This window comes from Oreochromis aureus, linkage group 6, assembly GCF_013358895.1.
Source record: "Oreochromis aureus strain Israel breed Guangdong linkage group 6, ZZ_aureus, whole genome shotgun sequence".
NCBI lineage: Eukaryota > Metazoa > Chordata > Actinopteri > Cichliformes > Cichlidae > Oreochromis > Oreochromis aureus.
This window is the reverse complement of record NC_052947.1, coordinates 39,679,832-39,707,646: the sequence shown is the minus strand read 5'-3', so window position 1 is coordinate 39,707,646 and position 27,815 is coordinate 39,679,832. Positions and strand designations below refer to the sequence as shown.

Below are 27,815 nucleotides of genomic sequence, written 5' to 3'. Positions count from 1 at the left end.
TGCACTACTTTAAAAACATAAACACATTCACACCAGAACAGCAAGTGCTGAGCTGAAAACAAGCCTAAAGCAAAGGTAAAAACCTACCAGCTCTACTCCAGCTTTACCTGTTTATTGAACCACCCAAACTGTGCACCTGCTCATCATCACAGTTTTATTTTATTGTTTTAAACTGGCCACCTAATCTTTCAGTCGTACAGGAAAAACTCCATTTAGACTCCTTCTTCGGTCCTCACTGCATCTATAGACCTGTGTGAGCAGTCTTTACTCTACATACATGTGGCTAAGAACAAACACCTGTTGACTGATTTACGGAGGAGGCCCCCGCACGCTGTCTGATTATAGTGAGTCTGTGGCAGTGCAGCAATATAAAAAGTCAAACCAGGGGTTGTTCTTTCCAATGAGTCAGTGCTTTGATTTTCTATAATTCACTTTTTGCTGGTCTTTAAAACTGTATCTTTAAAGCAGGAGCAAATTGGTGAGGAATGTTGGAAGATCAAAAACCAGAGTTCTGAGGTTACGGACTTTGAATGCTTATTAATAATTTTCTCTAATTTTTTCTTTGTTTGTTTACATTTTCACTGTCACCTCTTTACAGAACATAACTAGAACTTACAGCTAGAGTTTCTTAGTTTGATCAGTTTTTCTGTCTCTGTTTTCTTTTTGTGTCTTTTTTCTATTAAGTTTATTTCTGTGTCTTAGTTAGTTTTCCTGTTTAGTTATTGTTACTTACTTGCTTGTCTTCTACGGCTGGTGTTGTTTTGCTTTTACCCCTATGATTGTGTTGATTGTGTGCACCAAGAGGTTAGCAAAGAAAAAGTGGGATAATCAGGGAAATGAAGAAAATAGGAGTACTGGGAGATTGGGTGTGGAGCAAAGGTGGCAAAGGCAAAAGGAAAAGGTTTATAGTGCATTGTATTTGAGACAGGACACTAGGGAAGAAGAAAGAGATTGAACAGAGTGTGTTGAAAAGATGGAAGCAGTACTTTGAGGAGCTGTTGAGTGAGGAGGATGGATGGAAGACAGTGAGTCAGGAGAATGGAGCATTAGTACGGTGGACGTTGGGTTTAGTAGCAGAGAAGATGTACTGCAAATCTATAGCTCTTCACACCTCTCTGTGGAGTGATGTAGCGGGGAATTCATTAATGGCATTTTTACGTATTATTCATCTTCAGTGCAGCTCTGCAGACTTGCTAATGGAGATCAACTGAGGCATTATTCTGCATAAAACTGTCGCCTTGGTAACCGTGTAAACGTTTTGCTAAATGACAGTCTGATCAGAGTGAATAATTCATTGTGCGACAAAGTGAGAAAAACACACAGGTTACAGACTGCAGAGGATTTCACTTATGCAACAAAATATCACAAAACCTTGTCATCGGAGTCTTTACATCATCGGTACTATACAGGTCAACGGATGTTCAGGATGGGTTTCACAGCTTCCAACAACTGCTCACTCTGTCAAGGCAACACACCTGACAATTACATCCATGCTCTTTGGTTCTGTCCACCAGTTCAGAGACATGTGAAGACTTATCAAAGTGTAAATGTCATTTCAGACACTGAATGTTGGGGTGGGTGTAGTTTTTCCTCTGCGGTGGAGTCGGGTGGCCCGCGCCATGCTGTGTGGTGCTGCTGCTGTGGGCACCCGTCTAGATGGGCCCACGCCCCCTGCCCTTGGTGGATTCCTGGGAATGGGGGTAACTATCGGGGTCAGCGGGGGAGCTGGGAAGGGGTATGGTGCTGCTGCCCACCTCTCAATGTTAAATACATGTAGACATTGAGGGTTCTTACAAGGGGCCGTGGGGTGGTCTGCTTGTCTCCACCCCAGAGTAAAGGGAACCATCTCCTGGGTCTGCAGGCTGGTTGGCCCTCTGGGGGTGATGGTACCTAGACCATAGGGGATAGAGTATGCTTGGGGAGTGTGGGTGTGCGTACAATGTTCATTTCTGTGTGTCTCCATGTTGGGAGAGTGCTGAGTATTTGTGTATGTGTGGATGAGGATGAGAATGCATGTTTGTGTGTGTGTGTGTGCCTGTTTGTCTATGTCTATATTTCAGGTCAGGTCTTAGACTCACCTCTCTTGGAACATCTCAGACCCCCCCAAGGTGTAGGGGCCTATCTCCTCTCACCACCGTCCCTGCCAGTGGCGGATGCCCCCACCTGCTGGTGCGTTGGTGGTTCTCTGTGGGTTGGATGCTCAAGTATGTACTGGCTCACTCCCGGTGGCTGCTTGGCGGGGCCTGGCCCCCTTGGCTCTGTCAGGCCACTTTGGGGGTGCGGAGGGCCCTCAGATCTCAGGTCTCTGGGCTCATGGTGTACTCTGGCGTTGCCGGCTTGTCACAGAGGCCCCCTGTGGCTTCTGCACCGTGGCTGCTGGGTGTGCTGGGTGACACCCCCCTCCCACCCCCCCTCAACTCTTTTCTAAACATATGATGCATTATTAGTCCTGTATGCTGCTCATTAACATTCAGTATTTCTTATTCACTGTTACTGATGCTTATGTTGGTTGTTGCCGTGGTTTCCCTGCTGTGTTGTTTTCTGTTGTCTTGGGTTTTTTCTCAGCAGGTGATCAAACAGATTTTTGGCGTCTTTTCTATCCCTCTTCTCTATTTTTCTTTCCCTCTTCTTCTGTTAACTGTTCAACTTCTCTCCCCTTGTTTTTTCTCTTTCCCGTCCCCCCGGGCCTGTCTGTTCTGATTGTAAGAACTTAAAAGTGAAAAGATGAATAAATAAATATCTCTTTACATGATCAGAACAAACGTGCAGCCTTTCTGATTCCTTGGTTTAAATCTGGATACTTAGGACTTTATACTATAACCAAGATGATGATAAATACTCTGTTTGCTTTTATTATCAACCTAAAAACATCCTGATGGCAGCAGGTTGCTTAAAACCAGGATTAAGATTATAGAATTACATCACAAATCTACATTAAACTCAAGATGTGAGACTGTCCCTATAAGATATTTGTAGATGCACTTATTACGAGCAAGGGTTACGTTTTTCTCAAGTAGCCATGTCAATAAAATTTCACACTCTGGTTACCGGGAGAAAAGATATCTTCATATGTTTAACTCTATAAGAGGATTTTGTTTTATTTCAAACTAATTTTCACCGTGAGTAAAAATTGGAACCACACAAGACTCAAGCCTTAGTGTCCTGTTTGAAAGTCCTGTGGGCTGAAACAGTCATTACACTTGCACTGGTAGGTAGAAGAAAAAAAAAAGATGATATGATTCTTGAGCTGAAGGACTTTTTGGTCCACTTAATTAACACAGACAGGTTTGGTCCAGACAGCAGGCTGTCCATGTTGGGCTGAACGATTTAAGCAGAACTTTAAAAAGAGGAGAAAAATGTGTGGCCATCAGCCACGCTTCTTAGTTCAAAGAGGATGGAGCTCCCACCTTGGGTTGGAATGAGTTGTCTCCGTGTGTGGAGGAGTTCAAGTATCTCAGGATCTTGATCACAAGTGAGGGGAGAGTGACGGGCAGGTTGGTGTCTGCAGTGATGTGGACACGACACCGGCCTCTTTTGGTGAAAAGAGAACTGAGTGTAGAAGAAAATCTGACAATTTATTGTTAGGTTCTTTTTTCCCCACCCTCACCCACGGCCATAAACTGTGCGTACAGACAGAATGAGATCGGAAACGCAAGGGACAGAAATGAGTTTCCTCCATGAGGTGGCTGGGCTTTCCCTCAGAGATAAGGTGAGGAGCTCAGCCTTTCAGGAGGTTTGGACCACGGAGATCTGGCTCTCCAACATCGAGACTGAGAGCCAGCCACACATTCATCACTTAAGTACAAATACTTTTGTCTTTGAAAATATTCGGGTAAGATAATAATAGGCAATACTTCATCAATCAAAGAACCTGCTGCTGCTCTTTGTGGATTCAGCCAACTGAATGCAACAAGATATAAACAGATGAGCCATCGTGGCTCAGTTTCTAGTATGAAGCTGGTGAGAAAGGAAGAATTCAGTGAGTGAATCTAATCAGCATCAACACCTTAAATTCAGTTTGATGTCTGCTACCCATGATGCAACACTGACCATGAACATCACAGCTGGTCTGCACCAGTGAAACAGACTGCTTTCCTGCAAACTTCACCACAGCGTTGCAAACTAACCAGTGTAGCCTACGAAAACTGACTGATCCTCTTCATGCAGACTTTGAACAACAAAAAAGTTTGTTTTACATGATTTTTCACAATATGAATAAAAACTTCATGCACATGTTTAAAAAACACTCAAATGAATGAGAACATTACATGAATGAATTTACAGTTCAATAAATGTCAGTGAACAGTTCCTACTTTTAAAAATAGTCTGTTTTGAAAAAAAGGTAAGGAGTAGAAAGTACAGGTATTTGCTTTAAAATGTCAGCAAAGTACAAAGTATTTGTTCTTCGTTGCTTCCCTGGAGTTTTCCAATATTAGCTGGAGGTGTTTGAGAGCAACAGTCTGAACATCGGTGCTTAGATTGCTGCTCAAATTAGGAACCAAAGCTTAATAAAAGCCAGAATTCAACAACGTAATCACTAGAACAGTAAAGTAATCCAAACAGGCAGCAAAACTCAAATATTACAAGAACAACTCGAGTTAATGTTTGTGTTCTTCTGGATATAAACTAAGCAGAAATCTCTTCTGGTTAAATTTCTTACAAGTTTGCACAGCGAGCGAGAAAAAGTACAGATAGTTCAACATGAGTAAACTCCAAAAATTTGTATGAATTAAGTCAAGCAAATGACCTCAGCAGCTGTTTGTTCATGCTGTCCATCTGGTCTCTGGTCTGTGCTGCTCTGCTGCCTCTCAGTCTGTCATTTACACACACACAGAAATCCTCTCTTCAGCCTTGGCTCCAGAGGTCGGTCAGGTCTGTACCAAACACTATAATATGCTCAGTCATCAGAACAGCAAAACAGCATCTGCACACACACACACACACAAGCGCACACGCACACGCACATGCAGTGCACTTCAATCCAAATGGGAGCCTGGCATTCAAATATCCGAATTCCAAATGCAGTTAGACAACCCCCTTCTGCTTATCATCTTACCCCCCCATGCCAAATCCAGCCAACAGTGCCTTTGCGTTTCCATGACAACAGCCTGAAATTATTATATCATCAGTAAGAAAGGAGCAGCGGTGGAATTTTGCACTCATGCTCACAAACACGAACACTTTTTGCACCCACTTCCCAAAATGCTTCCCCATCCCCTGCCGAAGCCCTATCCAAAGTTTACACAAGGTTTTCTTTTTCAGGAGATGTGACATCATCACCTGGTAGCAGTAGGTTTTGGGGAGCGTCTCCCTGTCTGGTGAAACCTTACTTTAAGGAGGCTCAGTGCATTCCCTGAAGTGTCCCTCAGTTTGGGATTAACAGCAGAGAGCCACAAGAGGACGTATCCTGCTCGTTTCCAGTTTCATGTTTTCGATCTTGGACTCTATTAGAGTAGCTTTGCATGACTCACAGTTCAAAATTATGTTGTTTTTTTTTCTTTTTCTGGGTCTTGGTGCAGACCCTCAGGTAATCCACTGACTTAGCAGCTTGAAAATGAAGCCAACACATGAGTCCCAAACTCTGCAGATCATTTGCCGTCAACTTTTTCTAACAGAAAAATCTCTGTAGATTAATTATGCAAAAAATCTGTTTTAATGTCACTTTTGGATATTTTAAAACTGAGTGAGTTGCAATTCAGCATTAAGGCAGAAATACTTGTGTTTATACAGTCTTGAACCAAAATTTAAGACCATCTGAAAAATGGCAAACAAACCATATTTTGCATGGTTGGATCTTAACAAGGTTCCAAGTAAAGCTTCAACATGCAACAAGAAGAAATGGGAGTGAGACAGAACATTTATGAGCATGTAATTTATTGAATACAACGCTTAAACTCAAACAGGCTGTTTTACAGCTGATCAAAAGTTTAGGACCACATGCCTTTAAAAGGCCAAATCTGTGCAGAAATGTGGATTCATTGTCATTTTCTGTTAGGTAGTCACACTGTCATGACGTTCTGGTGGCAAAGGCAAAAAGACTTTCCCTCTTTGAGCATGGTCGGGTTGTTAAACTGCATAAGCAGGGTCTCTCGTAGCGCACCATCACTGCTGAGGTGGGATGCAGTAAGACAGTCATTGGGAATTTCTTAAATGACCCTGAGGGTTATGGAACAAAAAAGTCAAGTGGAAGACCCAAAAACATTTCACCAGCACTGAGCCGGAGGATCCAATTGGCTGTCCGTCAAGACACTGGACGATCCTTGTCTGGGAAAGACACTGGGGTGGCTATAGCCCAGGAGGTAGAGCAGGTCAGCTGCTGATTGGAAGGTTGGTGGTTCGATCCTTTGCTCCCCCATTTTGCATGCCAAATATCCTTCGGCAAGATACTAACCCCGACTTGCTCTCCGATGCATCCATCGGTGTATGAATGATAGTTAGAAAGCACTCACCATATAGATAATAGTGCTTGTGTGAATGGGTGTGTATGGGGTGAATGCGGCGTGTTGTATAGAGCGCTTTGAGTACTCCAGGAGAGTAGTAAAGCGCTATATAAGAACCAGTCCATTTACCAAATTAAGGCCGTTACTGGTGCCGACTGCAGCCCCATAAACATCAGACGACATCTGAGAGTGAAGGGCTTCAATAACAAAAAATGTCTTTAAAGGCCTCGTCTCCTTGAACGCCACTTAAACACAGAACTGACCGTTTGGGCTTCACAAGAGAGCACCAAACATCGGACATTTAAAAGGTGGAAGAAAGTTTTATTCTCTGATGATGAAAAAAATGTAACCTCTATGGTCCTGATGGTTTTCCAACATTACTGCCATGACAAGCAGATCCCACCTGAGATGTTTTCTATGCGCCACCGTAGAGGGGGTGCCATAATGATCTGGGGTGCTTTTTTCTTCAGTGGAACACTGGAGCTTCACGAGATGCAGGGGCTTCAAACGGCAGCTGGCTATGTCCAGATGTTGCAGAGAGCATCCCTCATGACTGAGGGCCCTGGTCTGTGTGGTAACGACTGGGTTTTTCAACAGGACAACGCTACAGTACACAATCCCCGCAGGACAAGGGACTTCTTCCCGGAGAATAACCTCACTCTTTTGGACCATCCTGCATGTTCCCCTGGTCTAAATCCAATTGAGAACCTTTGGGGATGGATGGCAAGGGAAGTTTACAAAAATGGACAACAGTTGCTGACAGTAGATGAGCTTCGAGCGTCCGTCTTCACCACTTGAAGAATTGTTCCCACTCACCTCACTGAAACACTTGCATCAAGCATGCCGCAACAATACTTTTGAAGTGATCAACAATAACGGTGGAGCTGCTCATTACTGAGTTCATGTTTGGAACTTTGATTTCTGTTTTGGGGGGTTTATGAGGTTTTTTTTCGAGGTGTGGTCCTAAACTTTTGATCAGCTGTAACACAGCCTGTTTCAGTTTAAACATTGTTTTCAATAAACTGCTCTACTTGGAACCTTGTTAAGATCCAACCATGCAAAATATGATTTTTTGCCATTTTTCAAGTGGTCTTAAACTTTTGACTGGGACTGTAGTGCCTGGAAAATAATACTGTATTAACATGTTGACATGGCAAGAGTAACCTCAGACAGATATACAAAGACACATTATTCAGCTAGAACTGACTAGACGATTGAAAGTTACAGTGACTTCGTAGTTCACAAAGTTATCATGATCCCAGTCATTTTGCAGAAAGAACAGGCAGAAATTCCCATTATTTCATCCACAATAAGACTTTCTTAGGATTTGAAGTGTGCAGTCTACTGAAGCAGTAGAGGAAGTGTTGCATTCATGTCAACGATGCCATGTAGCGACTGGGCTCGACTGGATCAAGCAGCAACTTCTGGGTCTGAAAAGTGAAGCAAGCGTCAAAGTGGAAAAACTGCACTTCTTCTAATGGCCACTGGAGACTCCCATGTTAAAATGTCCAACTTACTGCCTGCTACAAAACACATTCTACCCACCTCTAAATTCACCCTTCATAATAACCCAGAAATATTTTTATTTGGATGCTATTAAAGCTTAAAATTGGTGCTGTGACAATTTGTGCCACTTTCTGTCTGCTAATTCCAGTCAGCGAGCTGAACCTGTCTGTCATTTTTGTGACGCTGGGGTCATTTCAAACATTTTTAATGGAATTATTTGACAAATAACATGGCTGGCTGTGAAATTCTAGTATTTTTCAGTCTGTTATTTGCTAACTAAACTTATTAGCAGTCCACCCTCTCAGCCAAATGTGGTAGCATCTGAAAATTAAGTGAACATCCAGCTGTTGCTGCTGATTAGTTTTGTGTAACTAAGCTATGCATGTTATAGCTAATGATGGCATGAGATGAGCGAGGCAGTGGTCCAGGGCAGAAAGTGGTGAAGGCACACAGTCAGTGTTGGGGCAGAGACTTTCCTGGCTGCTTATTTTATACTTCAGTGGCAGAGATTTCAAGATGTCCCTAAAGACTTCAAGCTTTACTCCACCTTTCAAATTCCAGCTTCATGCTGGTTATAAATAAACATGGAAGATGGAGAAAGGGGGAGGGTGTTGGATAAAGATGGCGAGCGTGGACGTCCACTGGGATTTGTACAGTAGATGTGTGAAGGAGAGTTCCAGGCCAAGATATCAGTGTATGCCCTCACACTTCACCTCCTCCTTGCTATTTCCCTTTCTCTATAAATAACACACACACGGTTTGTTAGTCAGTGCAAGGTCCTCATTGGTGCTGAAATCATGAGGCATCTGACAAATTTGAACATTTAATAACAAATATATTTGATTGCTTCAATGGTTTGCCTTCTATTACAGCATATCTTCTATCACATGGCATCTGTAGAACTGTTAAACTTTTCCTTCTTTTATTTTGTGCACGGCTCCAGAGATGGAATTACTCTACTCTTGGCTCGGTGTTATGATCCCAAATACAATCATTTTAAGCTCCTGTTTAGACCTGTTTATTAAGAGCAGCCAATCAGGAGAAAGCTGGCTTCAAAGGAGGAGGAGGAGCTAAAACTGTTAATTTCACACAGAGGATAAACTGAGTGTCTGAACCAAGGCCCAGCATAGGATAAATAAAGTTTATTTTTAACTTTGAATCATGCAAAGCTACTCTAGCAAAGTCCAAGAATAAAGTGCGGAGCTGAAAATGAACAGAATCGCACTCCAAGTAATCTTGGAATAATTATATTGGAATATTTACCTGTTCCAAGCTTACTTTTCCAGTGAACATGTGCAGATTTTAATGGATAAAACTCCAACTGTTTATTGTCTCTCTGCAGTGAAAGGGGGTGTTATCTTTTTCCTTCCAGTCAGTATAAAGCAGCGTAATTACTACCATGTGTTTGCAGAGGGTGATATCGCACTCACAGGGGTGATTAAGTTACCCCTGACCCAAGCCGTCACATGATTGCAGACGTCTGTGTCTCTGTGCACAGAAGGGTGTTCTGAGCTTGTAAAGGTCAGCTTGACCGGACACTTTATCGAAGGTCTACTCTGCAAATCACTTTTTACACTAAAGTTCTGCTGCTGCTTTCAAACTGAGAGTTGACTGAACATTCGTTCACATAGCATCCCATCTTCTTTTAACATCAGTCTGTAGACATCTGAGAACTGAGGAGACCGGCTGCCGGAGTTTTGGGAGAGAAATGTTGTCTCATTGTTTTTCTCATAGAGGATTCTAGCTGCTCAACAGTCATGGGTCTTCTTTGTCGGATTTTTCATGTCATGATGCTCCAGATGTTGTCAGCTGGTTAAAGGTCTGGACTGCAGGCAGGCTTTTCCAGATGTGCAAGCTGCCAGTACCAGTCCAGAGGATGCAGCCGTCATGTTTTTTACGCCAGTACATTTTACAGTAGTGATCCTGAGTCAGTGCAGTGATTTAAGATAGGATAATTATTTATTAGTCCCGAAGTAGGAAATTTGCTAAATGATTCACAGGCCCCAGCGAGATTTGAACTCGCGACCCCTGGTTTACAAGACCAGTGCTCTAACCCCTGAGCTATGGAGCCTGGATTCTTGAGGCTCGAGCCTTGGGGCCTTGCCACCCGAGGGCCCAAAGATGACGAGCATGTTGCTTTTTCAGCCTTTTACCTGGTGCACAGAGATTTCTCCAGATTCTTTGAATATCTTGATGATATATTTGTTGCCCCGTTCCCCCTTTTTTGAGACATTTTATTTCCATCAAATTAAAAATGAGCAATTCTATTCTGTGCGAATGAAATTTGAGTTTATAAGAATTGCAAATCATTGCATTCTGTTTTTTTTTTTTACATTTTCAACAGCGTCCAGATTTTTTTGGAACTGAGACTGTATTTTATATCGTTTATTGCACAGACACGAGAATCCCAGGAAATACTTCAATATTGAATAACTGTCGGATGTTTTCTCAACACGTTGTTCCAAAGATGTAACTTCATCATCTGCTGGACATCCTCACTGAACTTTCTATCAAAGGAAAGTTTGTGTCCAAGGTTTGTTTTCAATTCAATTCAATTCAATTTTATTTATATAGCGCCAAATCACAACAAAAGTCGCCTCAAGGCGCTTTATATTGTACAGTATACAATATAAAGTATTGTACAGTTTTATATCCTAGAAGCAAACAAAATCTACTAGAATAATGGAATATGATACCAGGATGAAAAAATGATAGTTAAGCTATGCAGCAAGTGAAACATGTATCTGATAAATGTAAATTACTTGAAAGTATTTGTATATTCTAAAAATGGGTATCTGGTAGTAATATTCTGTATAGGCGGAGTTCCCATTGTGTGGTCGCAGGATCAAATTATTATCAAATTTTAAAAACAAAGACTCATACAGTTGCTTTGTTTAGTGCAGTAATATGAACACTGCCTTGCTGTGTAATGGGGGCTTGATAGGCAGCTATTGTTTGTGCAAACGTCAGCATTCGTCCACCTACGGTTCAGTTCCCCCTGTGATGTTGACAGAAATTTAACGGGAAAAGTAATGTCAAGGTTTGAAACATGTTTACTGGGAATTGTACATAGTCAGGGGTTGCATTCAGTACCAACCACTACAGTGCTGGCTTCATTATTCCTTAAAGAGCCGTGTCTTAATTTAACAGCAGGTTTTTCACATTAAACCATCTCTTCTAGCTCCAAAAATATTTGGAGAATAATGATGCACAGAATCAGCTTATGTCAGTTTTGTTTCTTTTAAAACTTTGTGACCTGATTGAACATTAGTCGTGCATTCAGCTTATTTCAACTAACCACCACAAAATCATGTTATACTGGTCAGAAAATAATATTGTTTTTGTGTTAACATGTTGGCCTGGCAAGAGTGCATAATCTTAGACAGATATGCAAAGGCAGATTATTTAACTAGAACTAACTGTGGCTTTGTACGTCTTTCATGTACATTCTTTGCATTCGGCCGGTTAAACACTCGGGTAAATAAGCTACTTGAGGAAACATACAAGATGTAAGAAAACAGCAGCTCTGATATGTTATTATAATCAATGCCACGTTTAATTAGGAACTCAGGATGGGCATAGGCTTTTAATAGTTGTTTACTTTAATTGCGTCATTGTTTGCATCAAAATGAAGGAGCAATTCATTGCCTTTGCTTCCATGTTAGTAATAATGATTGAATCTACTCCTCTCCTCCTGCTAACTTTAAAGGTTAAAGTTAGCAGGAGGAGAGTAAAGTTAGTTTGTTTCATGTTACAATATGTGTGAGAGTAAAAACACTTAACACTTAAATATTAACACTTTATTCATTCCTTTTATTTTCTCTCTTGCAACATAATATTTGATGATATTGTGTATGATATGAAGTTTTATGGGATTAGGCTTTACAAATATTTGTTTACTTAAAGGGGTTACGAGACATATGGATATATCATACAACCATGGTGCTTTACACAAGGAAGAACTGAAGAGGAGACAGTCTCTGCTCTCATTGCTGTTAGCAGAGAGGGTCCAGAAGAAAGCTAGGAAGTGCAAATGAGAGTCTGTGGAGGGAGAAGATGGAAATACTACGGTGCATCAGTCAGTGTGATATGCTTGTGTGTCTAAACATGTTCAGTGTTTTTTAAAGGAGAAGCAATGATGCTGCAGAGTTCCAGCACAAGGAAACAAAGAGGAATCATGTTACACGTTGATTCAGAGCCCACAGTGGCTCCCTCCAAATTGCCTGGGAAATTAGACTGGCACGGGATGATGCAGACAGCAGGCAGCAGGCGCGGCGCAGGAGAGGCAGAATGTGTCCCCAGCAAGCTGAAGCCTGATTGCTGATTGATACATTGACTGCCACTGATTGTGAATCATGAAGAAGAGGAGGAAAACCGGGATGATTGCAGAAAGGGAAACAATGGAAGTCGCTGTGCACTCGTGTGCTGTGATTCTGTGTCTTGGGTGCGTACGAGTGTTCGGCTTGTGTGTCTGTGTGTGAATGTACCACAGAGAGCAGGGGTGGTTCAGTCCAAAGCACCCTCAGCAGCTGTTAAGGGTTCATCCCAGTGACCTCATTTACAACTGCACTAATTATCCGACCACCTCCATCACTTTTTTTCCCCTCTCATGCGTACAATTCACTTTTCCCGCTTTCTGAGTAATCAGCTGAAGCCCTAAAGAAACACTGAGTGAGGTAACATCTCACATCTTCCCACATCATTCCCCCACATGCCAGTATTACATGTATTTCTTTCCACTCTCCAAACATCATGCATAATGCACCGAACCTCAGCCTGCTTTCTGCAACGAGTACATCAAATGGCACTGCTAATGGCAAGCGTGCTGCCTAGCAGCCATGGCAGCGGCAGAGTGACTCGCTTCACCTTAAGTCCAGCACTCTGTTATTTGTTTCCACACTCTACATCAACGAGACACTCACACTGTTGCTATGGAGTTAGCGTTCAGGCAAGCAAACTTTACAGGCACGAGTGATGATTTTAATTAAACAGATGTGTCATTGTCACTGACGTGTCAAATTTCATTTTAGAAATCTGAAACACTTTGTAGTCATAACTTTGATAAATTACCCAGACTATCATCTAATAGTTGTCAGATTAACAGAAAGCACCATCCACGAGCCTCTTCATTTTCCTTTCGTGTTTGGGACCATTGTTTCTGTTTAGAGCAGGGGTGGGGGACCTGGAGGCCTCGAGGGCCGGTGTCCTGCAGGTTTTAGGTGTGTCCTTGATCCAACACAGCTGATTTAAATGGCTTAATGGCCTCCTCAACGTGTCTGGTAATTAACTAATCATTTGATTGTGAGTTGACCCAGGGTGATATCTAAAACCTGCAGGACACCGGCCCTTGAGGCCTGGAGTTCCCCACCCCTGCTTTAGAGGGAATGGTCACTGCAAGTAAATGCGAAGCTGCTCCAATGGGAAGCTGTCTTGAGTCATTTCTGCCCTAATTGGGCTCTTCCAAGATGATAGCTGCCCCATCTGTGGAACGCGAGCGGTCACTGGCTGGTTTGAGGAGCATTTGACTGCATGCATCATGTACTATTACCTTCTCAGTCATCAAAAATCAAACAAATTAAACAGTTGTGGGACATTTTTGGCCCCAAACCTTTCTCCCCATCACCACCATCAAAACACCAAAGGAGAGAACATTGCTCACGCAGGATTGAGGACCCAAATACGAAAAAAACGTGAATGAACAAAACAAAAGGGAAACCTTTAATTTCAGCTGATAAAAAGTCCAAGTAACAAAGCGAATACACACAGATGATAACAGATACAGACAAAGGAATGCCAGGATTGCATTTACTTGCACACTGAGGGCTGATGGGGACTGGATACAGCTGGGAGGAATGAGACACAGGTTCACACAATCAACACAATCACAGGGCAGGCAGTTCAGTTCAGTTTTATTTATACAGCGCCAAATCACAACATCAGTCGCCTCAGGGTGCTTTATATTATAAGGTAAACCCCCTACAATAATATACACAGATAAAACCCACCAATCATATGACCCCCTATAAGCAAGCACTTTGGCAACAATGGGAAGGAAAAACTCCCTTTTAACAGGAAGAAACCTCCAGCAGAACCAGGCTCAGGGAGGGGCGGGGCCATCTGCTGCGACCGGTTAGAGCAGGGGTGGGCAGTCTCAGTCCACGAGGGCCGGTGTCCCTGCAGGTTTTAGATGTGTCCTCGAACCAACACAGCTGATTTAAATGGCTAAATTAGCTCCTCAACATGTCCTGAAGTTCTCCAGAGGCCTGGTAACGAACTAATCATGTGATTCAGGTGTGTTGACCCAAGGTGAGATCTAAAACCTGCAGGACACCGGCCCTCGTGGACTGAGATTGCCCACCCCTGGGTTAGTGGGAGAAGGAAGACAGGACAAGTAAAACTAAATACAAGACATAGAAGACAAACAACTGACAAAGTAAAACAGGAAGAAAGTAACGATAACTAAAAAGGAAAACTGACGCGGAAATAACTTTAACACGGGGAAAGACTGAAGGAAAAACGTGAGGGATGTAATGAACTCTAATGGAAATAGTACCTGGAACTAGAACTAAAGACTAAAACTACAGAGGAAATACACAAAGACAAAAATATTTAATGATAAACACAATTTGAAAGTCCAAAAACTCAAAAACCGAGGTCCGAGAACGAGGGCCACGACAGATGAGAGTGAGCACGTGTGCTGCAGGTACCTCTGCAGCCACAGCTCTCGCCTCCGCTAGCGTGACCACTCGATGGGACTCGGCTGCTGACACCGTTGTCTCAACATCTCGTGTAGAGCACCGTTCACCTCAGTTGGAAGTTTCCAACTGTCTATTTGACGTTTCATTTGAACCATTTTCTGATCATTTCAGTCCACAAAGTCATGCTGCCCTTTAGTTACTGTTGCTTTGCTTTTTAAAGGATACGCAAGGTTTATTTCTGCCCGGCATATTTCCTTGCTTTGTGGCCGGTGTTGCTCTGTGGGTCATTTCAACCTCAAACTGTTCATATTCGTGGCAGAGATTTAGGGGAGTGCAATCTCCCAGCTCTAAAAGGAATTGTATATTACTTTGAAATTGCCTGAAAAGCATGACAGGATAAACATGACAACAGGCAAGAGGAAAAAATGTAAGTTTGAGTTTGTGGTGTCCTGTAAAAGAAAAACTTCACATTATTGTACAGGGTCTTAAATGAAACTGCTTTCATATTAAATGATGACAACTAATGAAAAGCTCTTCCACCTGGGTTGCGGCTGTAGATCACAATGCTTGCAACTTGTGTTAAATCCTGATCTTTTTTCATTCCTTATTCTTCACTTTTTTGTTTTTCTTTCTGAAAATCTAGAAAAAAGATGCAGCACCCTTCCACTTATCCAAGTCTCACAATGCAGTGAGGAAATCTGGATCATCACAGTGACAGTCGCTGTTTTTCGGGGGTGGAGGTGGGTTTGGCGAGCAGCACATTCGTATAGCGGTGTAGCGTGGCGAGCATGTGTTTGAGGTTTGGAGAGAGCCGGGTGCTGTGAAGTGGAACCTTTCAGTGCTGATGTTTTATAAAACACCTTGTTTACATGGAGGTTCAGCGGGTTCCTTGTGGGAGTGTGTGGTTCTGCATCACATCCGCACGTGTACTTATTACCTCTCGTGGGAAACTGAGCTTCGTGCTTCTCGGAAAAACAATTAGCTGTTTGGCTTTTATCCCCCGATGCTTCAGGAGAAATCATTTTGATAGATTATTTCAGCCTTTTGTCTTCAATTGTTTCATAATGAACTATTTCTGTTTTTAATTTTAGAAAGTTTGAATTCAGGCAGAAGTGTTGACTTCTTGTTCTTCTCTGTTCTCAGCCTGATTCCTGTCATAAGAGCTGCTTGTTGTTTCCCCTCACATACTCGCCTGGCATTTTCGGCTGGATTGAGTTGGAGCTCGCCGACATCGGCTTGTAATAGTAAATATTAAACACATCCAGCTGTCGCTGTGAGATGGCTGTCTGCTCTGCTGCTCTGCTGCTCTGTAGCTTTTTACAGGCAGCTCTGCATTGTGTTCGGCTTAAGAAGTTGTGGCAGTGGAACATAGTGCAGGCGAGGACTGGTGGCCACAGATAGACTGTGGATGCAAATAGGTCAACAAAAAGGGGGACAAGTGGTTATTATTTGTTATTTCTTTTCTACAACATGAACATGAACGATTTTGCGCTGAAATATCAGATCTATAAGATTCATATAAGAGGAAGAACAAACGACTCACCATGCTGGACTCTCATGTTTGTTCATTCTTTCACCTACTGTCAGTGATGCAGAGGGCATCACGCTCTGTTCGAGGTGCTTACTCTGTAAACATGGACAGTTAGACTTAGATGCCACACCTGTTACTGCTGTTCATTTTAACAATGCCTCATGACAGTCGCCATATTGGTCTGGTGGAGTTGGACCCTTTAATGCATTTAATTTTATGGAGGCAGAAGTCTATGCATAATTATAAATCATCACAACTGAACTTGAACTGCATTAATCATGCAGGATTTTAACGTTTAAAATGTAGGTGTACCATAGTAGTTCTGTAATTTCAAAAAGAAACACAAAAGCCTGACATTTTATAGGAATGGGTAATAACCCATAAGTCAGACACCCTGAGGAAGATGATGGAGGCAGAGACGTGTCTCACAGCATCTGCTTTTATACGTCTATATTATGCAACCTAACGGCAACATGTCTGATTTAGACCTTTATTGCTGTGTCCCCATCTCTTGTTGCTGTGCCATAAAACAAGCAGTCTCCTGTAATTTAGCAGGCTCAAAGAAGAGGCCACTTGGTGTGATTAAAATGGATCAGCACTGTTTTAGCACTTTTTTTTTTATCTTACTGATCGCTCAAAGTGTTTAATGCCACAAGACACATTCACTTTCCACCTCCACCAACTGATAACCCTACAAAAATATCTTTGGACTGAGGAGTAACCGAGAACTAACCTGGGCCGCACAGGGAGAACGTGCAAACATTTGTAAATTAAAAAGAATTAAAGAGAAATAAAGAGGACAAGTGACTCATGCTGCTGTTGGCTGTGCGCGAGTAGTCGACTAGACATTTAAATATTACTCCTCTTGCTAGTCTGTGCCAGAAATACTGCCTGCTTAAATGTAGTATGATTATGTTATTAATGTACTTACAGTACAAGCGGCCACTAAGATAGCAGATGGCAAAGTAAACAGATGACAGCCCTGCTAACCAGCGCTGTTCTGCAGCACTTTGATGCTTTATGTCAGCTTTAAGCTGTTGAGACATTTATCACTGAAAGTTATATGTGCCCACCATTGCGGCTACCTTCTAGTGTTGTCTTACTGGGATCACTGGGATTACTGGGATCAGTGAGCAGACTCACACAGCTGTTGACAGGTTTCAAAGGTTTACAGAATAACGCAGGAATGAAGTGGGCCAATGGGAGCAGGGAGTGAGTGAGTGATCAGGATCCAGGACGTGAAAGGAGGCTCACGAGAAAAGAACAAGGGTCAACGCAGGCTCCAGGTCTGACGGAGAGGAGTACTGAATCTCCAGGATGGATGTAGGATGTAGTCTTACTTGTTGTGGAGGCAAGTGAGAGCTCGTGAGGAGGGTTTCCCCTCTTTGACCTGATCACTCCCTGTAAAGTATTTCACATGACTGAGGTGATTATATGCAGGCTTGCTGAGGGATACTTTTGCCAGTTTTAACATAAACATCTGATGTCCTGTTGGGTTTATTTAAACACTGGCTGAAATCATACTGTCAGGATTTCTGACCTGTTAGTTACCCACACATTAATCCAAAACAGCCTGTTGGCTGTTATTATTCCAAAGCTGTTGCAAACCAGCCAATCACAAATAGTTGAAACATTCTGGTGATTTTTTTAATGCACTAATTTGCAACTTTTCTCAATTATTATATTATCATCATATACTGGAATGTAATGCAGTCTCTGGGATTCAAAACCAAACATAAATTAAAGCTCATAAAAATATAGGACTGTGCTTTTTTACTTGGCTCTTTGAAGCTAATCAGTAAAATATTTCGGATGTTGCGATTTCTCATGGCTTAGCACTTGTTAGCCCAAATCTGTGATTGATGCCTGTCCAACCTTCCCCTGTTATTGCTGAAATATGTAACACATGCTAGCAGTGACTTCTGGTTTGTGTGGGTGGAGATGATGACAAGGATGACTCGACGCTTAAGGGGCGAGAAGGAGAGCTTCCTCGACTCTCCACGGCACCCAAGTGCCTGTCGCTCGTCTTGGCACTCAGAGAGTCAGTGAGGAAGCCACAGAGAGGTGGTGGATTAACCCCAGCCACCTTTAAGGCCAAACCCCCTCCTTTATGTTCTCTCTGTCTTTTCCTTGTGCTCACACACAGCTGATCCTCAGTTGTACTCACATTCTCAAGCTGAAAAATTGTGGTTAAACTCCCATCACCCTTTCTCTCTCCTTTGCTCTCCATCCCACTTGCTGTACCTTAAATATCCCGTGCTCTATTTTTATGGTGCTCTCTCCTCTTTGCCCTCTCTTCGTCCTCCTACTGTTTTCCATTTCACTCTTCTCTCTGAGGAAGGGTACTGATACGCACTGCCTGGGAGGACACAGTTTGACTGTCATCGCATACTTGGTTTAAGTTACTCTCTGGGCGGGACCGAGTTTAAGCTTCTGCAGAGCATTGGAAACGTGCTCTGATAAAACACACCAAGCATTACTGTATATGAAGTGTCCTGATCCTGGCTTTCTGTCTCTTGCAGCTCTCCAGGAGTTCCCTACGGACCTGTTCACGAACAAAGAGAGGACAGAAGGAGCCGTGGCGTTGCATGTCCTGTGTGTAAGTTTGCCTTCACCGATACAGCTCTGCATCCGTTCCCCTGTGTCCATGTTAGAGATTTTACTTACTCATCCAAAAATTCCCAGATGGTTTGTGCATCCAAAGCCTCATCTTCCTTCATTTTCACACATGGAAACAAAATGTACATTGTTTTAGAAGACCTGCAGCCCGTTAAATAATGCCGATGCTGAAAACCCACCGAAAGGACGACTGTACCAGTTGTCTAACCAATACTTCTTTACAATGCTGAGGTTTAAAAAATTAAAGCTAAAAAGAAGAAAAACACATCCATTTACATCTAAATTTAGTTGATAATATAAAGAACATCTCTCCTTTTCCACATTTCAACCAGCTCCTCAAACAGCTACCGAGTCTGAACCCAGATGCTTTTCACAATGAGGCAGAAGTGGTAACCACTGGTTTAACTTTGCCATGCTAATAAGCTAACAAAGGGTTAGTTCAAAGTCAAGCTCAGATCAGCTGATGGCTTCTACACATCTGACTGCAAACTCTCATATAAGGCACACTGTTTAAGCTGCTTTAGCCTGCTCACAGTTGCAGATGCACCTTTGCAAGCTGATTTGCAACCATCTCCGTCCCCGGTACTCGTCCCAGAAAAGAGCCATGCCACCAAATATAAATCAAAGCGATTGGCAATATCTTTGGTGTTTGGATTACAGTATTCCAGACTGAGCTGCAGCTCAGTGCCAGCTGAGTCTTTTCCCGTCCAGCAATTCAACAAACACATGGCCTTTGCAGTGGGGCCCAGCAGGGGTCACCATGTGAGGCCCAAACTATGATGGGGCCCTTCTTTCATCACTGTTGCGTGAGCGACAAAGCATGCAGAATGTTCCAGCACGTGATGATCCATGTTGCATTGTGCTGATGGTCTCTGAGGGGTTTCACCATAATGGAAGCTCCTGCAGCATCTCCACAGGACTAAACAATGAAGCGTTTGCCGTGTCTCACTTTGCAGCCACCCTCCGAGCTAGCGTTTTCCTGCTGCAGAATGGTAACCTTTACTGGGATGCTTGGGTGTTTAGAAATCAGTGCAAAATAGCAGGTGAAGATAAGCTCCATCTACTTTTTAACCTTTAAAATAATGTTCAGTGTCCTTTCATAGCCGATGTCATTGTGCTTTGTTCTGTGTACAGCGGGAGGACAATCGTGCCCCGCAGCTGCAGAATAAAACGCTGCTGTAACAGGCTGCCTGTAAAATCCGGACACAAAATAAGAAATGCTCAGACTGTGATCGTGTGTGTCTGAAATAAGGAATGCAATTTATGCATTTGACTTACCCAAAGTGGGACAAAGTGGGTTTCCACGAAGTTTTCAGATGGAATGCTTTCCCGAGCCTGGGAATAGTAAATAGTCCCAACTCAAAGTGAATTTACGAGGTTTTTCCAGACTTGGTCTCAACTTGGCTTTTCACCAAGCCTTGGATATCCTCTCAACATCCTGCAGGAACCCATCGAGCACTTAAACCCAGAAGGTTATTTGGATCTAGAAGAGTCTGAGCTGAGTATACAAAGATGCCCTTTTTTCCGTTTGCAATGTATTTGCGAAGACATGTGACAAAAAGTCCACATTTGCCCTGTTTGGCAATGGCAACGAAGTTTACCTCTAAGCTGGACAATCTCTTCTAATGTTGGCCTTAAACCAAGTGACTCAGTTTTACACTGAAAAAAGAACCAACTTAATTGAATTATTTCAATTGGTAACACCTAATTTAATTAAGTTCTTTGAAATGAAGTTAATACATTAGATACATCAGTTGTGTTACTCTAATGTATTAACTTCATTTCAAAGAACTTAATTAAATTAGGTGTTACCAATTGAAATAATTCAATTAAGTTGGTTCACCTATTTTCTTTTTTCAGTGTACAACCAAATATCCACGTCTCTCATTTGGTCACAAAACTCAGTCCAAGCTGTTTACTATTTTTTTCTTGGCTCATAAAGTTCAGTCTTTGACTTTATTATTATTAGTCTTTGGATTCATTACGTTCTATTTACGTTCTGTTAAAAAAAAGCAACCAGATCAACTCAAAACTTAAACTGACTGTATTAGAAAATTACTTTGTGTGAAAGGAATCACAGCTAGAAGATGAGCCTGATACCAAAATCTAGGTAAAAGGAGACCTTTCACATGCTGCAGCTTGTTCTGAGGAGCCACCCGTCACATGGCGATTATACACTTCAAAGTTTACCCAAAATGCATTTGTTGAGCTTTCTTCATTGAATGATCAAAGATCCAAGATACCAGTGCTTGTTTCTGTTTCTCTGCATCACAGGCATTAAAATGACGCAGTTTATAGAGGTTATAGAAAAAAAGATTTGTCTCTAGATTGTTACACTGGGTGAAAACAGACGTGGTTAAAGTTTCTAAAAAAGATTAAATATATTTTTCAGGCATGAAATGACAAGATACACATGGATCTCTCCTGCACTCTCTCCTGAAGTCACGAGTGATCATAGATGCTGGAAAAACAATGCAAACTCAAAGGCCGTTTTTAATTTAATTTAAAGCATCCCCTATGTAATTCTAGGGCCTGTAATTTTGAAAATATTCCCAGTATGAAGGTAAAAGTATGTGTGGCTACAAAAATATGCTAAGGTATTAAAAAATATCAGCTGACTCTGAGGGGGTCAGATGGTTTTCTTACTGTTTAAAAATTCAGTGTATTTGTATTGACTCAGTTTCAGGCCTTAAACGTGCCTTAGTCCTTGGCTGTGATTCACTTTGATATTTTCTTCAGTAGAAACCCTAAAAGCTAAGATTTTTCTGTTCATGTGACTGTGATTAATTAACCATTTATCTGTTTAGAAATTAGAAATATTGAGAGTATGAAGTTCAAATTATGACATTTTAGAAAACGTGCAGCTGCTCCTCTGTGCAGATCATCTCTGCACGGTGCTTGTAAATGCTCGTTTCTCTGCTAATCTGTTGGTTAGAAATCAAAATTAAAAATATGAAGCTAAATTTTATGCCACATCATCCTACGACTCAGGTTGACCACCGAGGGATGCAGATTTAAACACTGCTGTCTTTTCCCTCATATTTCCGTGTGATGCAGCCATAAGTGAAGCTGAACTGGGAAAGCTATAATTGACCATGAGAATTTGTGGTGTTTACAAATGGAAGCACGCTTTGCTCATGCTTCAGTTCTGATTTTTTGGGTTGTTTTTTTTTATCGCAGTATTGTGCTTCCAACTTGTCTCCCAGCAGCTGTGCTGCTGACTCACTCTCCTGTCCCGCACAGCTCGTTAGCGCTGGGATCATCACTTCTCTGAAAAAACACAAACACAAGCTCAGACTGAAGAACTTCCTCGACTCGCATTCACACGTGCACACATAGAAACAAGTGTGCATTCAGCATATGCCTCTGTGGCTGAAGACGCTTTCTCCCACCCTCTATCTCAGCTCTAAATCTGGGTAAACCCAGTTAGCAGGATTACATGTGACCTCTGACCTTTTGCTTTTGGCACTCAAACACATAACGTGCTCGCTTTCACCTGCTGCCAGAATCAGGAAGTAGAGGTTGTGGTTGCTCGGTGAAATGTGACTAATCTCTGGGCACGAAGAGCGTGATCACTCCCGCGTCGGTCTAACTGTAAAGGTTTTGTTATTACAGCGTGTGAGAGCGTTTCTCCTTTGTTCACACATTAGCAGTCACTCTGTCATCACTACTGCTTTTGATCATCACCACCTGTCTTTGATCTCCACCCTGTCTCCGTGTCTTTGTGCTTGTGCTGGATCTATTATGGGATGCCAGAGAAGTTGATGTGACATCTAATCTGACAGTTTCAGTGTCACAGGCTGCCTTTTAATCCAGATCACCGATGTAACTCATGCTGCCCGTGACCCGCTCAACAAGAATTCATGTTCAGAGTTTCGGGTTTATTCTTTTTAAGATGATGTGATCTGTGTGTTTGTAATGGAATTTTTATGTTTAGGGTTTAATTGAACATTTTCAGCTTTTTTTGTCAAATATTTTTTCTGTGTTATTCAAACATGTTTGGATGTCTAAAGCTGGCAGTATTCAGTATTCGGTCTATTATATACATTTCTTCTTAAGGTGACAAAAAACTTTGAATTTTAATTTATTTGCAGATGATGAACTCATATTTTATTGCGGCAATAATCTGAAACTAATTGTGCATACAGGTTTGATTTATTTTTATTAACTATTATTCATTATAAGTTGAGTTCTATTTTCAATTCAATTCAATTTTATTTATACAGCACCAAATCACAACAACAGTCGCCTCGAGGTGCTTTATATTGTAAGGTAGACCCTACAATAATACATACAGAGAAAAACCCAACAATCATATGACCCCCTATGAGCAAACACTTTGGCGACAGTAGGAAGGAAAAACTCCCTTTTAACAGGAAGAAACCTCCGACAGAACCAGGCTCAGGGAGGGGCGGGGCCATCTCCTGTGATTGGTTGGCTATTCAGGCTATCTGCATAATACTTAAGTTCCCTTTGTACATTTACTATGTTAATAGATTATATATTATGCAGATTACTACTCATTGATTAAATCCATATGTTTGTACAGTGACTCAGATATTGTTGGTACCATAAAGGACAAACATATAAATTATAGTTGAAAAGAGCAGAATAACCATAAAAATCTTTTAAAAAAACAATTAAAAAATAACTTCTACTTTGGGATATATCATACATATGTTTGTATTTTTCTTTCTATCTTCTCTTTATTTCCCTTTTTTCTTTTTCTTTTTTTTCCTTTTGTTTCACAGCTGAAGATTTCTGAACTCATTTCACAGCCTAAATGCACTACTTAAGCTGAATGTACAGATCATCTGTAACCTTTCTCTTTTCTTTCTGTTTATATGTATAATATATATGCTGATGTTTATGTGTATAAAAGGAAAACCTCTTAATAAAAAGACTGTTTAAAATTTCCTCTTGGTTTTAGAATTAGGCTGAATTTAAGCATGTCTATAAATAGCTATATTAGCTTTGGCTGACTACTATTGATGAATAATGAGGGTTTCCCACAGTGCATGTACAGTGCATGCACGCAGTAAGAAAAATGTCTAACGCTAGGCCCAGTCTCCGCCCCCAGAGTCAAGCTTTGCATGTAATGTCTGCTCAGCTACACAGTAAAAGCTTAGAAGGAATCACGAATCCAGCGTCTTTACTAAGCATCAAACAGCTCGGTTACATTTAAGGTCAGAGTTCATGTTTTGGTATGCCAGCGTGCTTCGGGAGAGAAAACTAACTTCCCTGTTTTAAAGAGTTAACAGTGTGGGCCTGCTGTATCGTGAATGTTTAATGCCCAATCTGTTAATGGACTCCACTGAATTTTCATGGGCCGAGATCTGTGACTTCAATTATTTTTATGGTAATTTACATATCAATTTAAGCAGAAAGATATTCTTTATTGTACCATTCTGAAATTCAGAATAACAACATCTCTTGTTGCTGTCCAGTTTAAATAAACCAAACACATAAAGCACACTGTTCCTCCTTCACTGTAATGTTTAAGGCTTTTTCCGTCTCTTCACAGACCATATACATGTTTTGCGCTCTGGCCGTCGTCTGCGATGACTACTTCGTCCCCTCCCTGGAGAAGTTATGTGAGGTATTAATCGAGATTTTAAAAATATAGTCACTCAGCTGGGGAAGTTTTGCTGGACGGTTTCAGATGAACCACAGATACTGATATTTTCAGAGCTGGATGTTTATCGCTGACATATTTGCTTTGACAAACACATTTGAACTCTATTTAATTTTTATTAAGTGCTTTTCCCATCTCCCAGAAATAGGAAGTCATGCAGCACGTCAGCACTGATACCGTCTTTGTCCTCGCAGAAGAAAGAAAGAATTTGTTTATGCCAGTTTTTATCCCGATAAGGAGTTTTCTTTCTCTGTTTCGAGACTTTAATGTACTACGCCAGAGATTTGATTGAGAGATAAATAACTCTAAATGACTCTGTGTATTTAACATTAGCCCAAATTAGTTACATTTATTTATTCTCCCAAAAGTTTTCTAAAATCCTTCAGTTGGTCTTGTCTGGATTTTGAAACTGCGCCACTTTTTTCCCCGTTGAAATTTTCTTCATCTTCCGATCCGTTTCCTTCTCAGCGTCTCAATCTCAGCGAGGATGTCGCAGGTGCGACCTTCATGGCCGCTGGCAGCTCGGCTCCGGAGCTCTTCACATCCATCATAGGTACAACATTTCTACACCCATCCCTCCATCAGTCTACATCCTCTGCTCTAACTCTGGCAGCAGCCATGGCTTTCAAAGCTTTTATCCCAAGACACATGCAGTGAACATACATGGCTTTAAATATTCAGAATCACACTAATATACAATGTTACTGGTGGGTGAATGGCACTGTTAAATTTAGCTGTAATATGTAGGAAATATGTAAATGTGCCAAATGTGTTTAATGTGCTTTATTTTGTCTAAGTTCAAGGTGACATATTCAGCTCATTTCCAGCTTTATAGTTTTACTCTAAGGCTCTACTAGACTAGCTTTGCTTGATTCACAGTTTGAAATAATCCTTATTTATCTGTTATGGGGCCTTGGTGCAGTGTTCAGGTTCCTCTTAGCTCCTCTGTTTTAAACCTGCTTTCTTCTAAATGGCTGACATCCACTCTCTGTACAGATACAAATAGAACAGAAAAAAACATATTAATCCGAGTGTTTGTAGCACTGTGAAGCTTTGGCTTTTGGCTCAAAAGGATTAGAATTTGAAATGTGATCATCGTCAGAGAGTAAAGAAAAGTATAATAGGTCCACAGTAATATTTTCTCTCCATCATTAACATAGAGTGCAAGTTTGAATCCGGGAAAACAGGATTTGTTCGCTTTCAGCGCTGGGACACGCACCCCTCTGCCGGCACGTGTGTTCATGTTTGTGTCAAGTGCTTTGACAGTTGTGTGACATCTGTTTGTCACCACTGCAGATGCTACGTGTGCTCTGCTCTCTGTGGACCTCATCGAGTGTGTGTGTGTGTGTGTGTGCGCGCCTGTTGGCTCACTCTCCCTGCAGGAGTTTTCATCACCCATGGCGACGTCGGCGTCGGGACCATCGTGGGCTCAGCCGTCTTCAACATCCTCTGCATCATCGGCGTGTGTGGCTTCTTCGCCGGCCAGGTATGATGTCATAGCAGCGTTACACTGGCTGAGCTCGCTGCTGACCCGGTGGCATTTTCACAGCGCGCAACCGGCGGCCTAATGTCACCTTTAAATACCGAGCAACCACAGAGTGGTAGAGGGTGAATTCATGTTTATGTGAGGAGTGCACGCTGTTCATTTGAGCTTTAATGTCACAGATGTTAGCTGTGGCACGCTTAGCAGGGAGTTCATTTTTATACACATTCTGCATAATTTCAAAGTAAATATTAAAACGCTGTAAGGTCATAAAAATGCTGAAAACGAACAAATCAGGAATCACGCTTGTGTTTTATATTTGATTCTTTTCTGGTGCTTTGGTTTTTTTGTTTGTTCCTTTTAATTCCCCGCCTTGCTCAGCCACATTTAAAACATCATATCAGTGTGATTACAAGAGGCTGTTTGTATCTTTTTTCTACTTTACCTCACTGCTTTTGTGTATTTTGCATGAGATACAGAGATAGCATCACGTAGAGCAGCCTCTCTCTGATGCTATCTGACATGCCTGGGACATGGAAATGAGCAAAGTACTAGGATAAGCTCTCTGCTCTGAAAAATATATGTGCTGGACTCCAAACAGTGATGCAATCCCAGATTGTGCATTATGTAATCATACTTGGATAATGAGGGGGAAAGACAGGCACTGGGATGGAGCTCGGAGGGGGCAGTGAAATCATCTTCAGTTCCACCCAGTGCACCTCGCTGCTGCTGCTTATTACCTTTGGCTAGATGTTTGTAGCAGGTTCCTTCTACAAAGCGCTTTATGCAGTCAAACCCAGTAAAAGCAAACATTTTGTTGGGATCCAACTTTACGATTCCACAGCTGGGAGTGGCACATTCAAGATGTGACCCCCTGACCCTCCACTTATATATACAGTGAGCTGTGTGGGAGCGTGTTACAGCGTTAGTCACGGCATCGTGGGCCCCTGCGTTATATCTGATTACATAAAGTCGGTAAACACAGCAGCTCTTTTTCTATGTAGGATGCTAACCTGCAATTGCCTTTTTCAGTGGCTGTGATTCAAAAGGTTAACTTAAGACCTCCTGTGTTTACATCAGTATGGTAATGATGTCAGAAGGCTGAGTGTTACTGTACGAGAGCATAAACTGATGCGGGATACTTTTGGTGTGCTTATCTCTCAGTTTTCCTTTTTTTCCCTCACAGGCAGTGAAGCTGTCTCACTGGGCTCTACTCCGAGATTCGATTTATTACACGTTTTCTGTCACTGCCCTCATTGCGGTAAGAGCTTATACTGCAGAGTCACGTGTAGATGCACAGTTCACATGATCAAGTGTGGAGTAAGTGCAGGAAGAGGCACTCATGCAGTCACTTACTGAGCCAGTTTACAGGGCAGGTCATGGTTAGCAGCTTTACAGTCACTACGCATTTGCACTTTCTACCTCAGCAGTGTAGCTTTAAGTGTAGGTTTCTCTCCCACAATGCAATGCACAAAGGCAATGGAGTGGTAGGATGTATGCTTACTCAAGTACAGCATAGTTTCAAGTCAATTTTTGTGCAACTTTTTGTGGGGAAATATTGATCTTTTGACTCCACTGCATCTATTTGGTACTTTAAAGTTTATACAAAACATTATTAGTTATTAGAAGTATGATGATATATTGAAAACTAAATTAGCCTTACCTCAATGAACTACAGCAATGAAATAACACTTGCATGTTAATGTGGGAAACCAGTGGCTGACTTATGCTTCCCGTACAGTAGAATAGACTGGAGTGTCTCTCACATTTAAAGGGAATGGACCTCTTTTTTCTTCTTCTTGTCCAACATGTTTATGTTAGCTAATCTGAACAATTTGCTTTTTAGATATTTTTATTTCTAAAGAAAAAATAAACTGAGCAAAGAAACCAAAACAGGAGGAAA

At 41.8% G+C, this 27,815-nt stretch overlaps 1 protein-coding gene and 1 non-coding gene across 2 annotated transcripts in view; one reads left to right on the top strand and one right to left on the bottom strand.

Moving 5' to 3' along the window:
• LOC116320238 (sodium/potassium/calcium exchanger 3) overlaps positions 1-27,815 on the top strand; it is a 62,883-nt gene that overhangs the window by 23,937 nt on the left and 11,131 nt on the right. Inside the window, exons 4-8 of the mRNA XM_031739790.2 lie at positions 18,698-18,774; positions 24,319-24,393; positions 24,898-24,982; positions 25,812-25,915; positions 27,099-27,173. Coding sequence (XP_031595650.1) covers positions 18,698-18,774; positions 24,319-24,393; positions 24,898-24,982; positions 25,812-25,915; positions 27,099-27,173 — 416 coding nt within the window. The remainder of the gene's footprint in view (positions 1-18,697; positions 18,775-24,318; positions 24,394-24,897; positions 24,983-25,811; positions 25,916-27,098; positions 27,174-27,815) is intronic.
• trnat-ugu lies at positions 9,945-10,017 on the bottom strand. The gene has a single exon. It is a non-coding gene; the product is annotated as a tRNA-Thr (tRNA).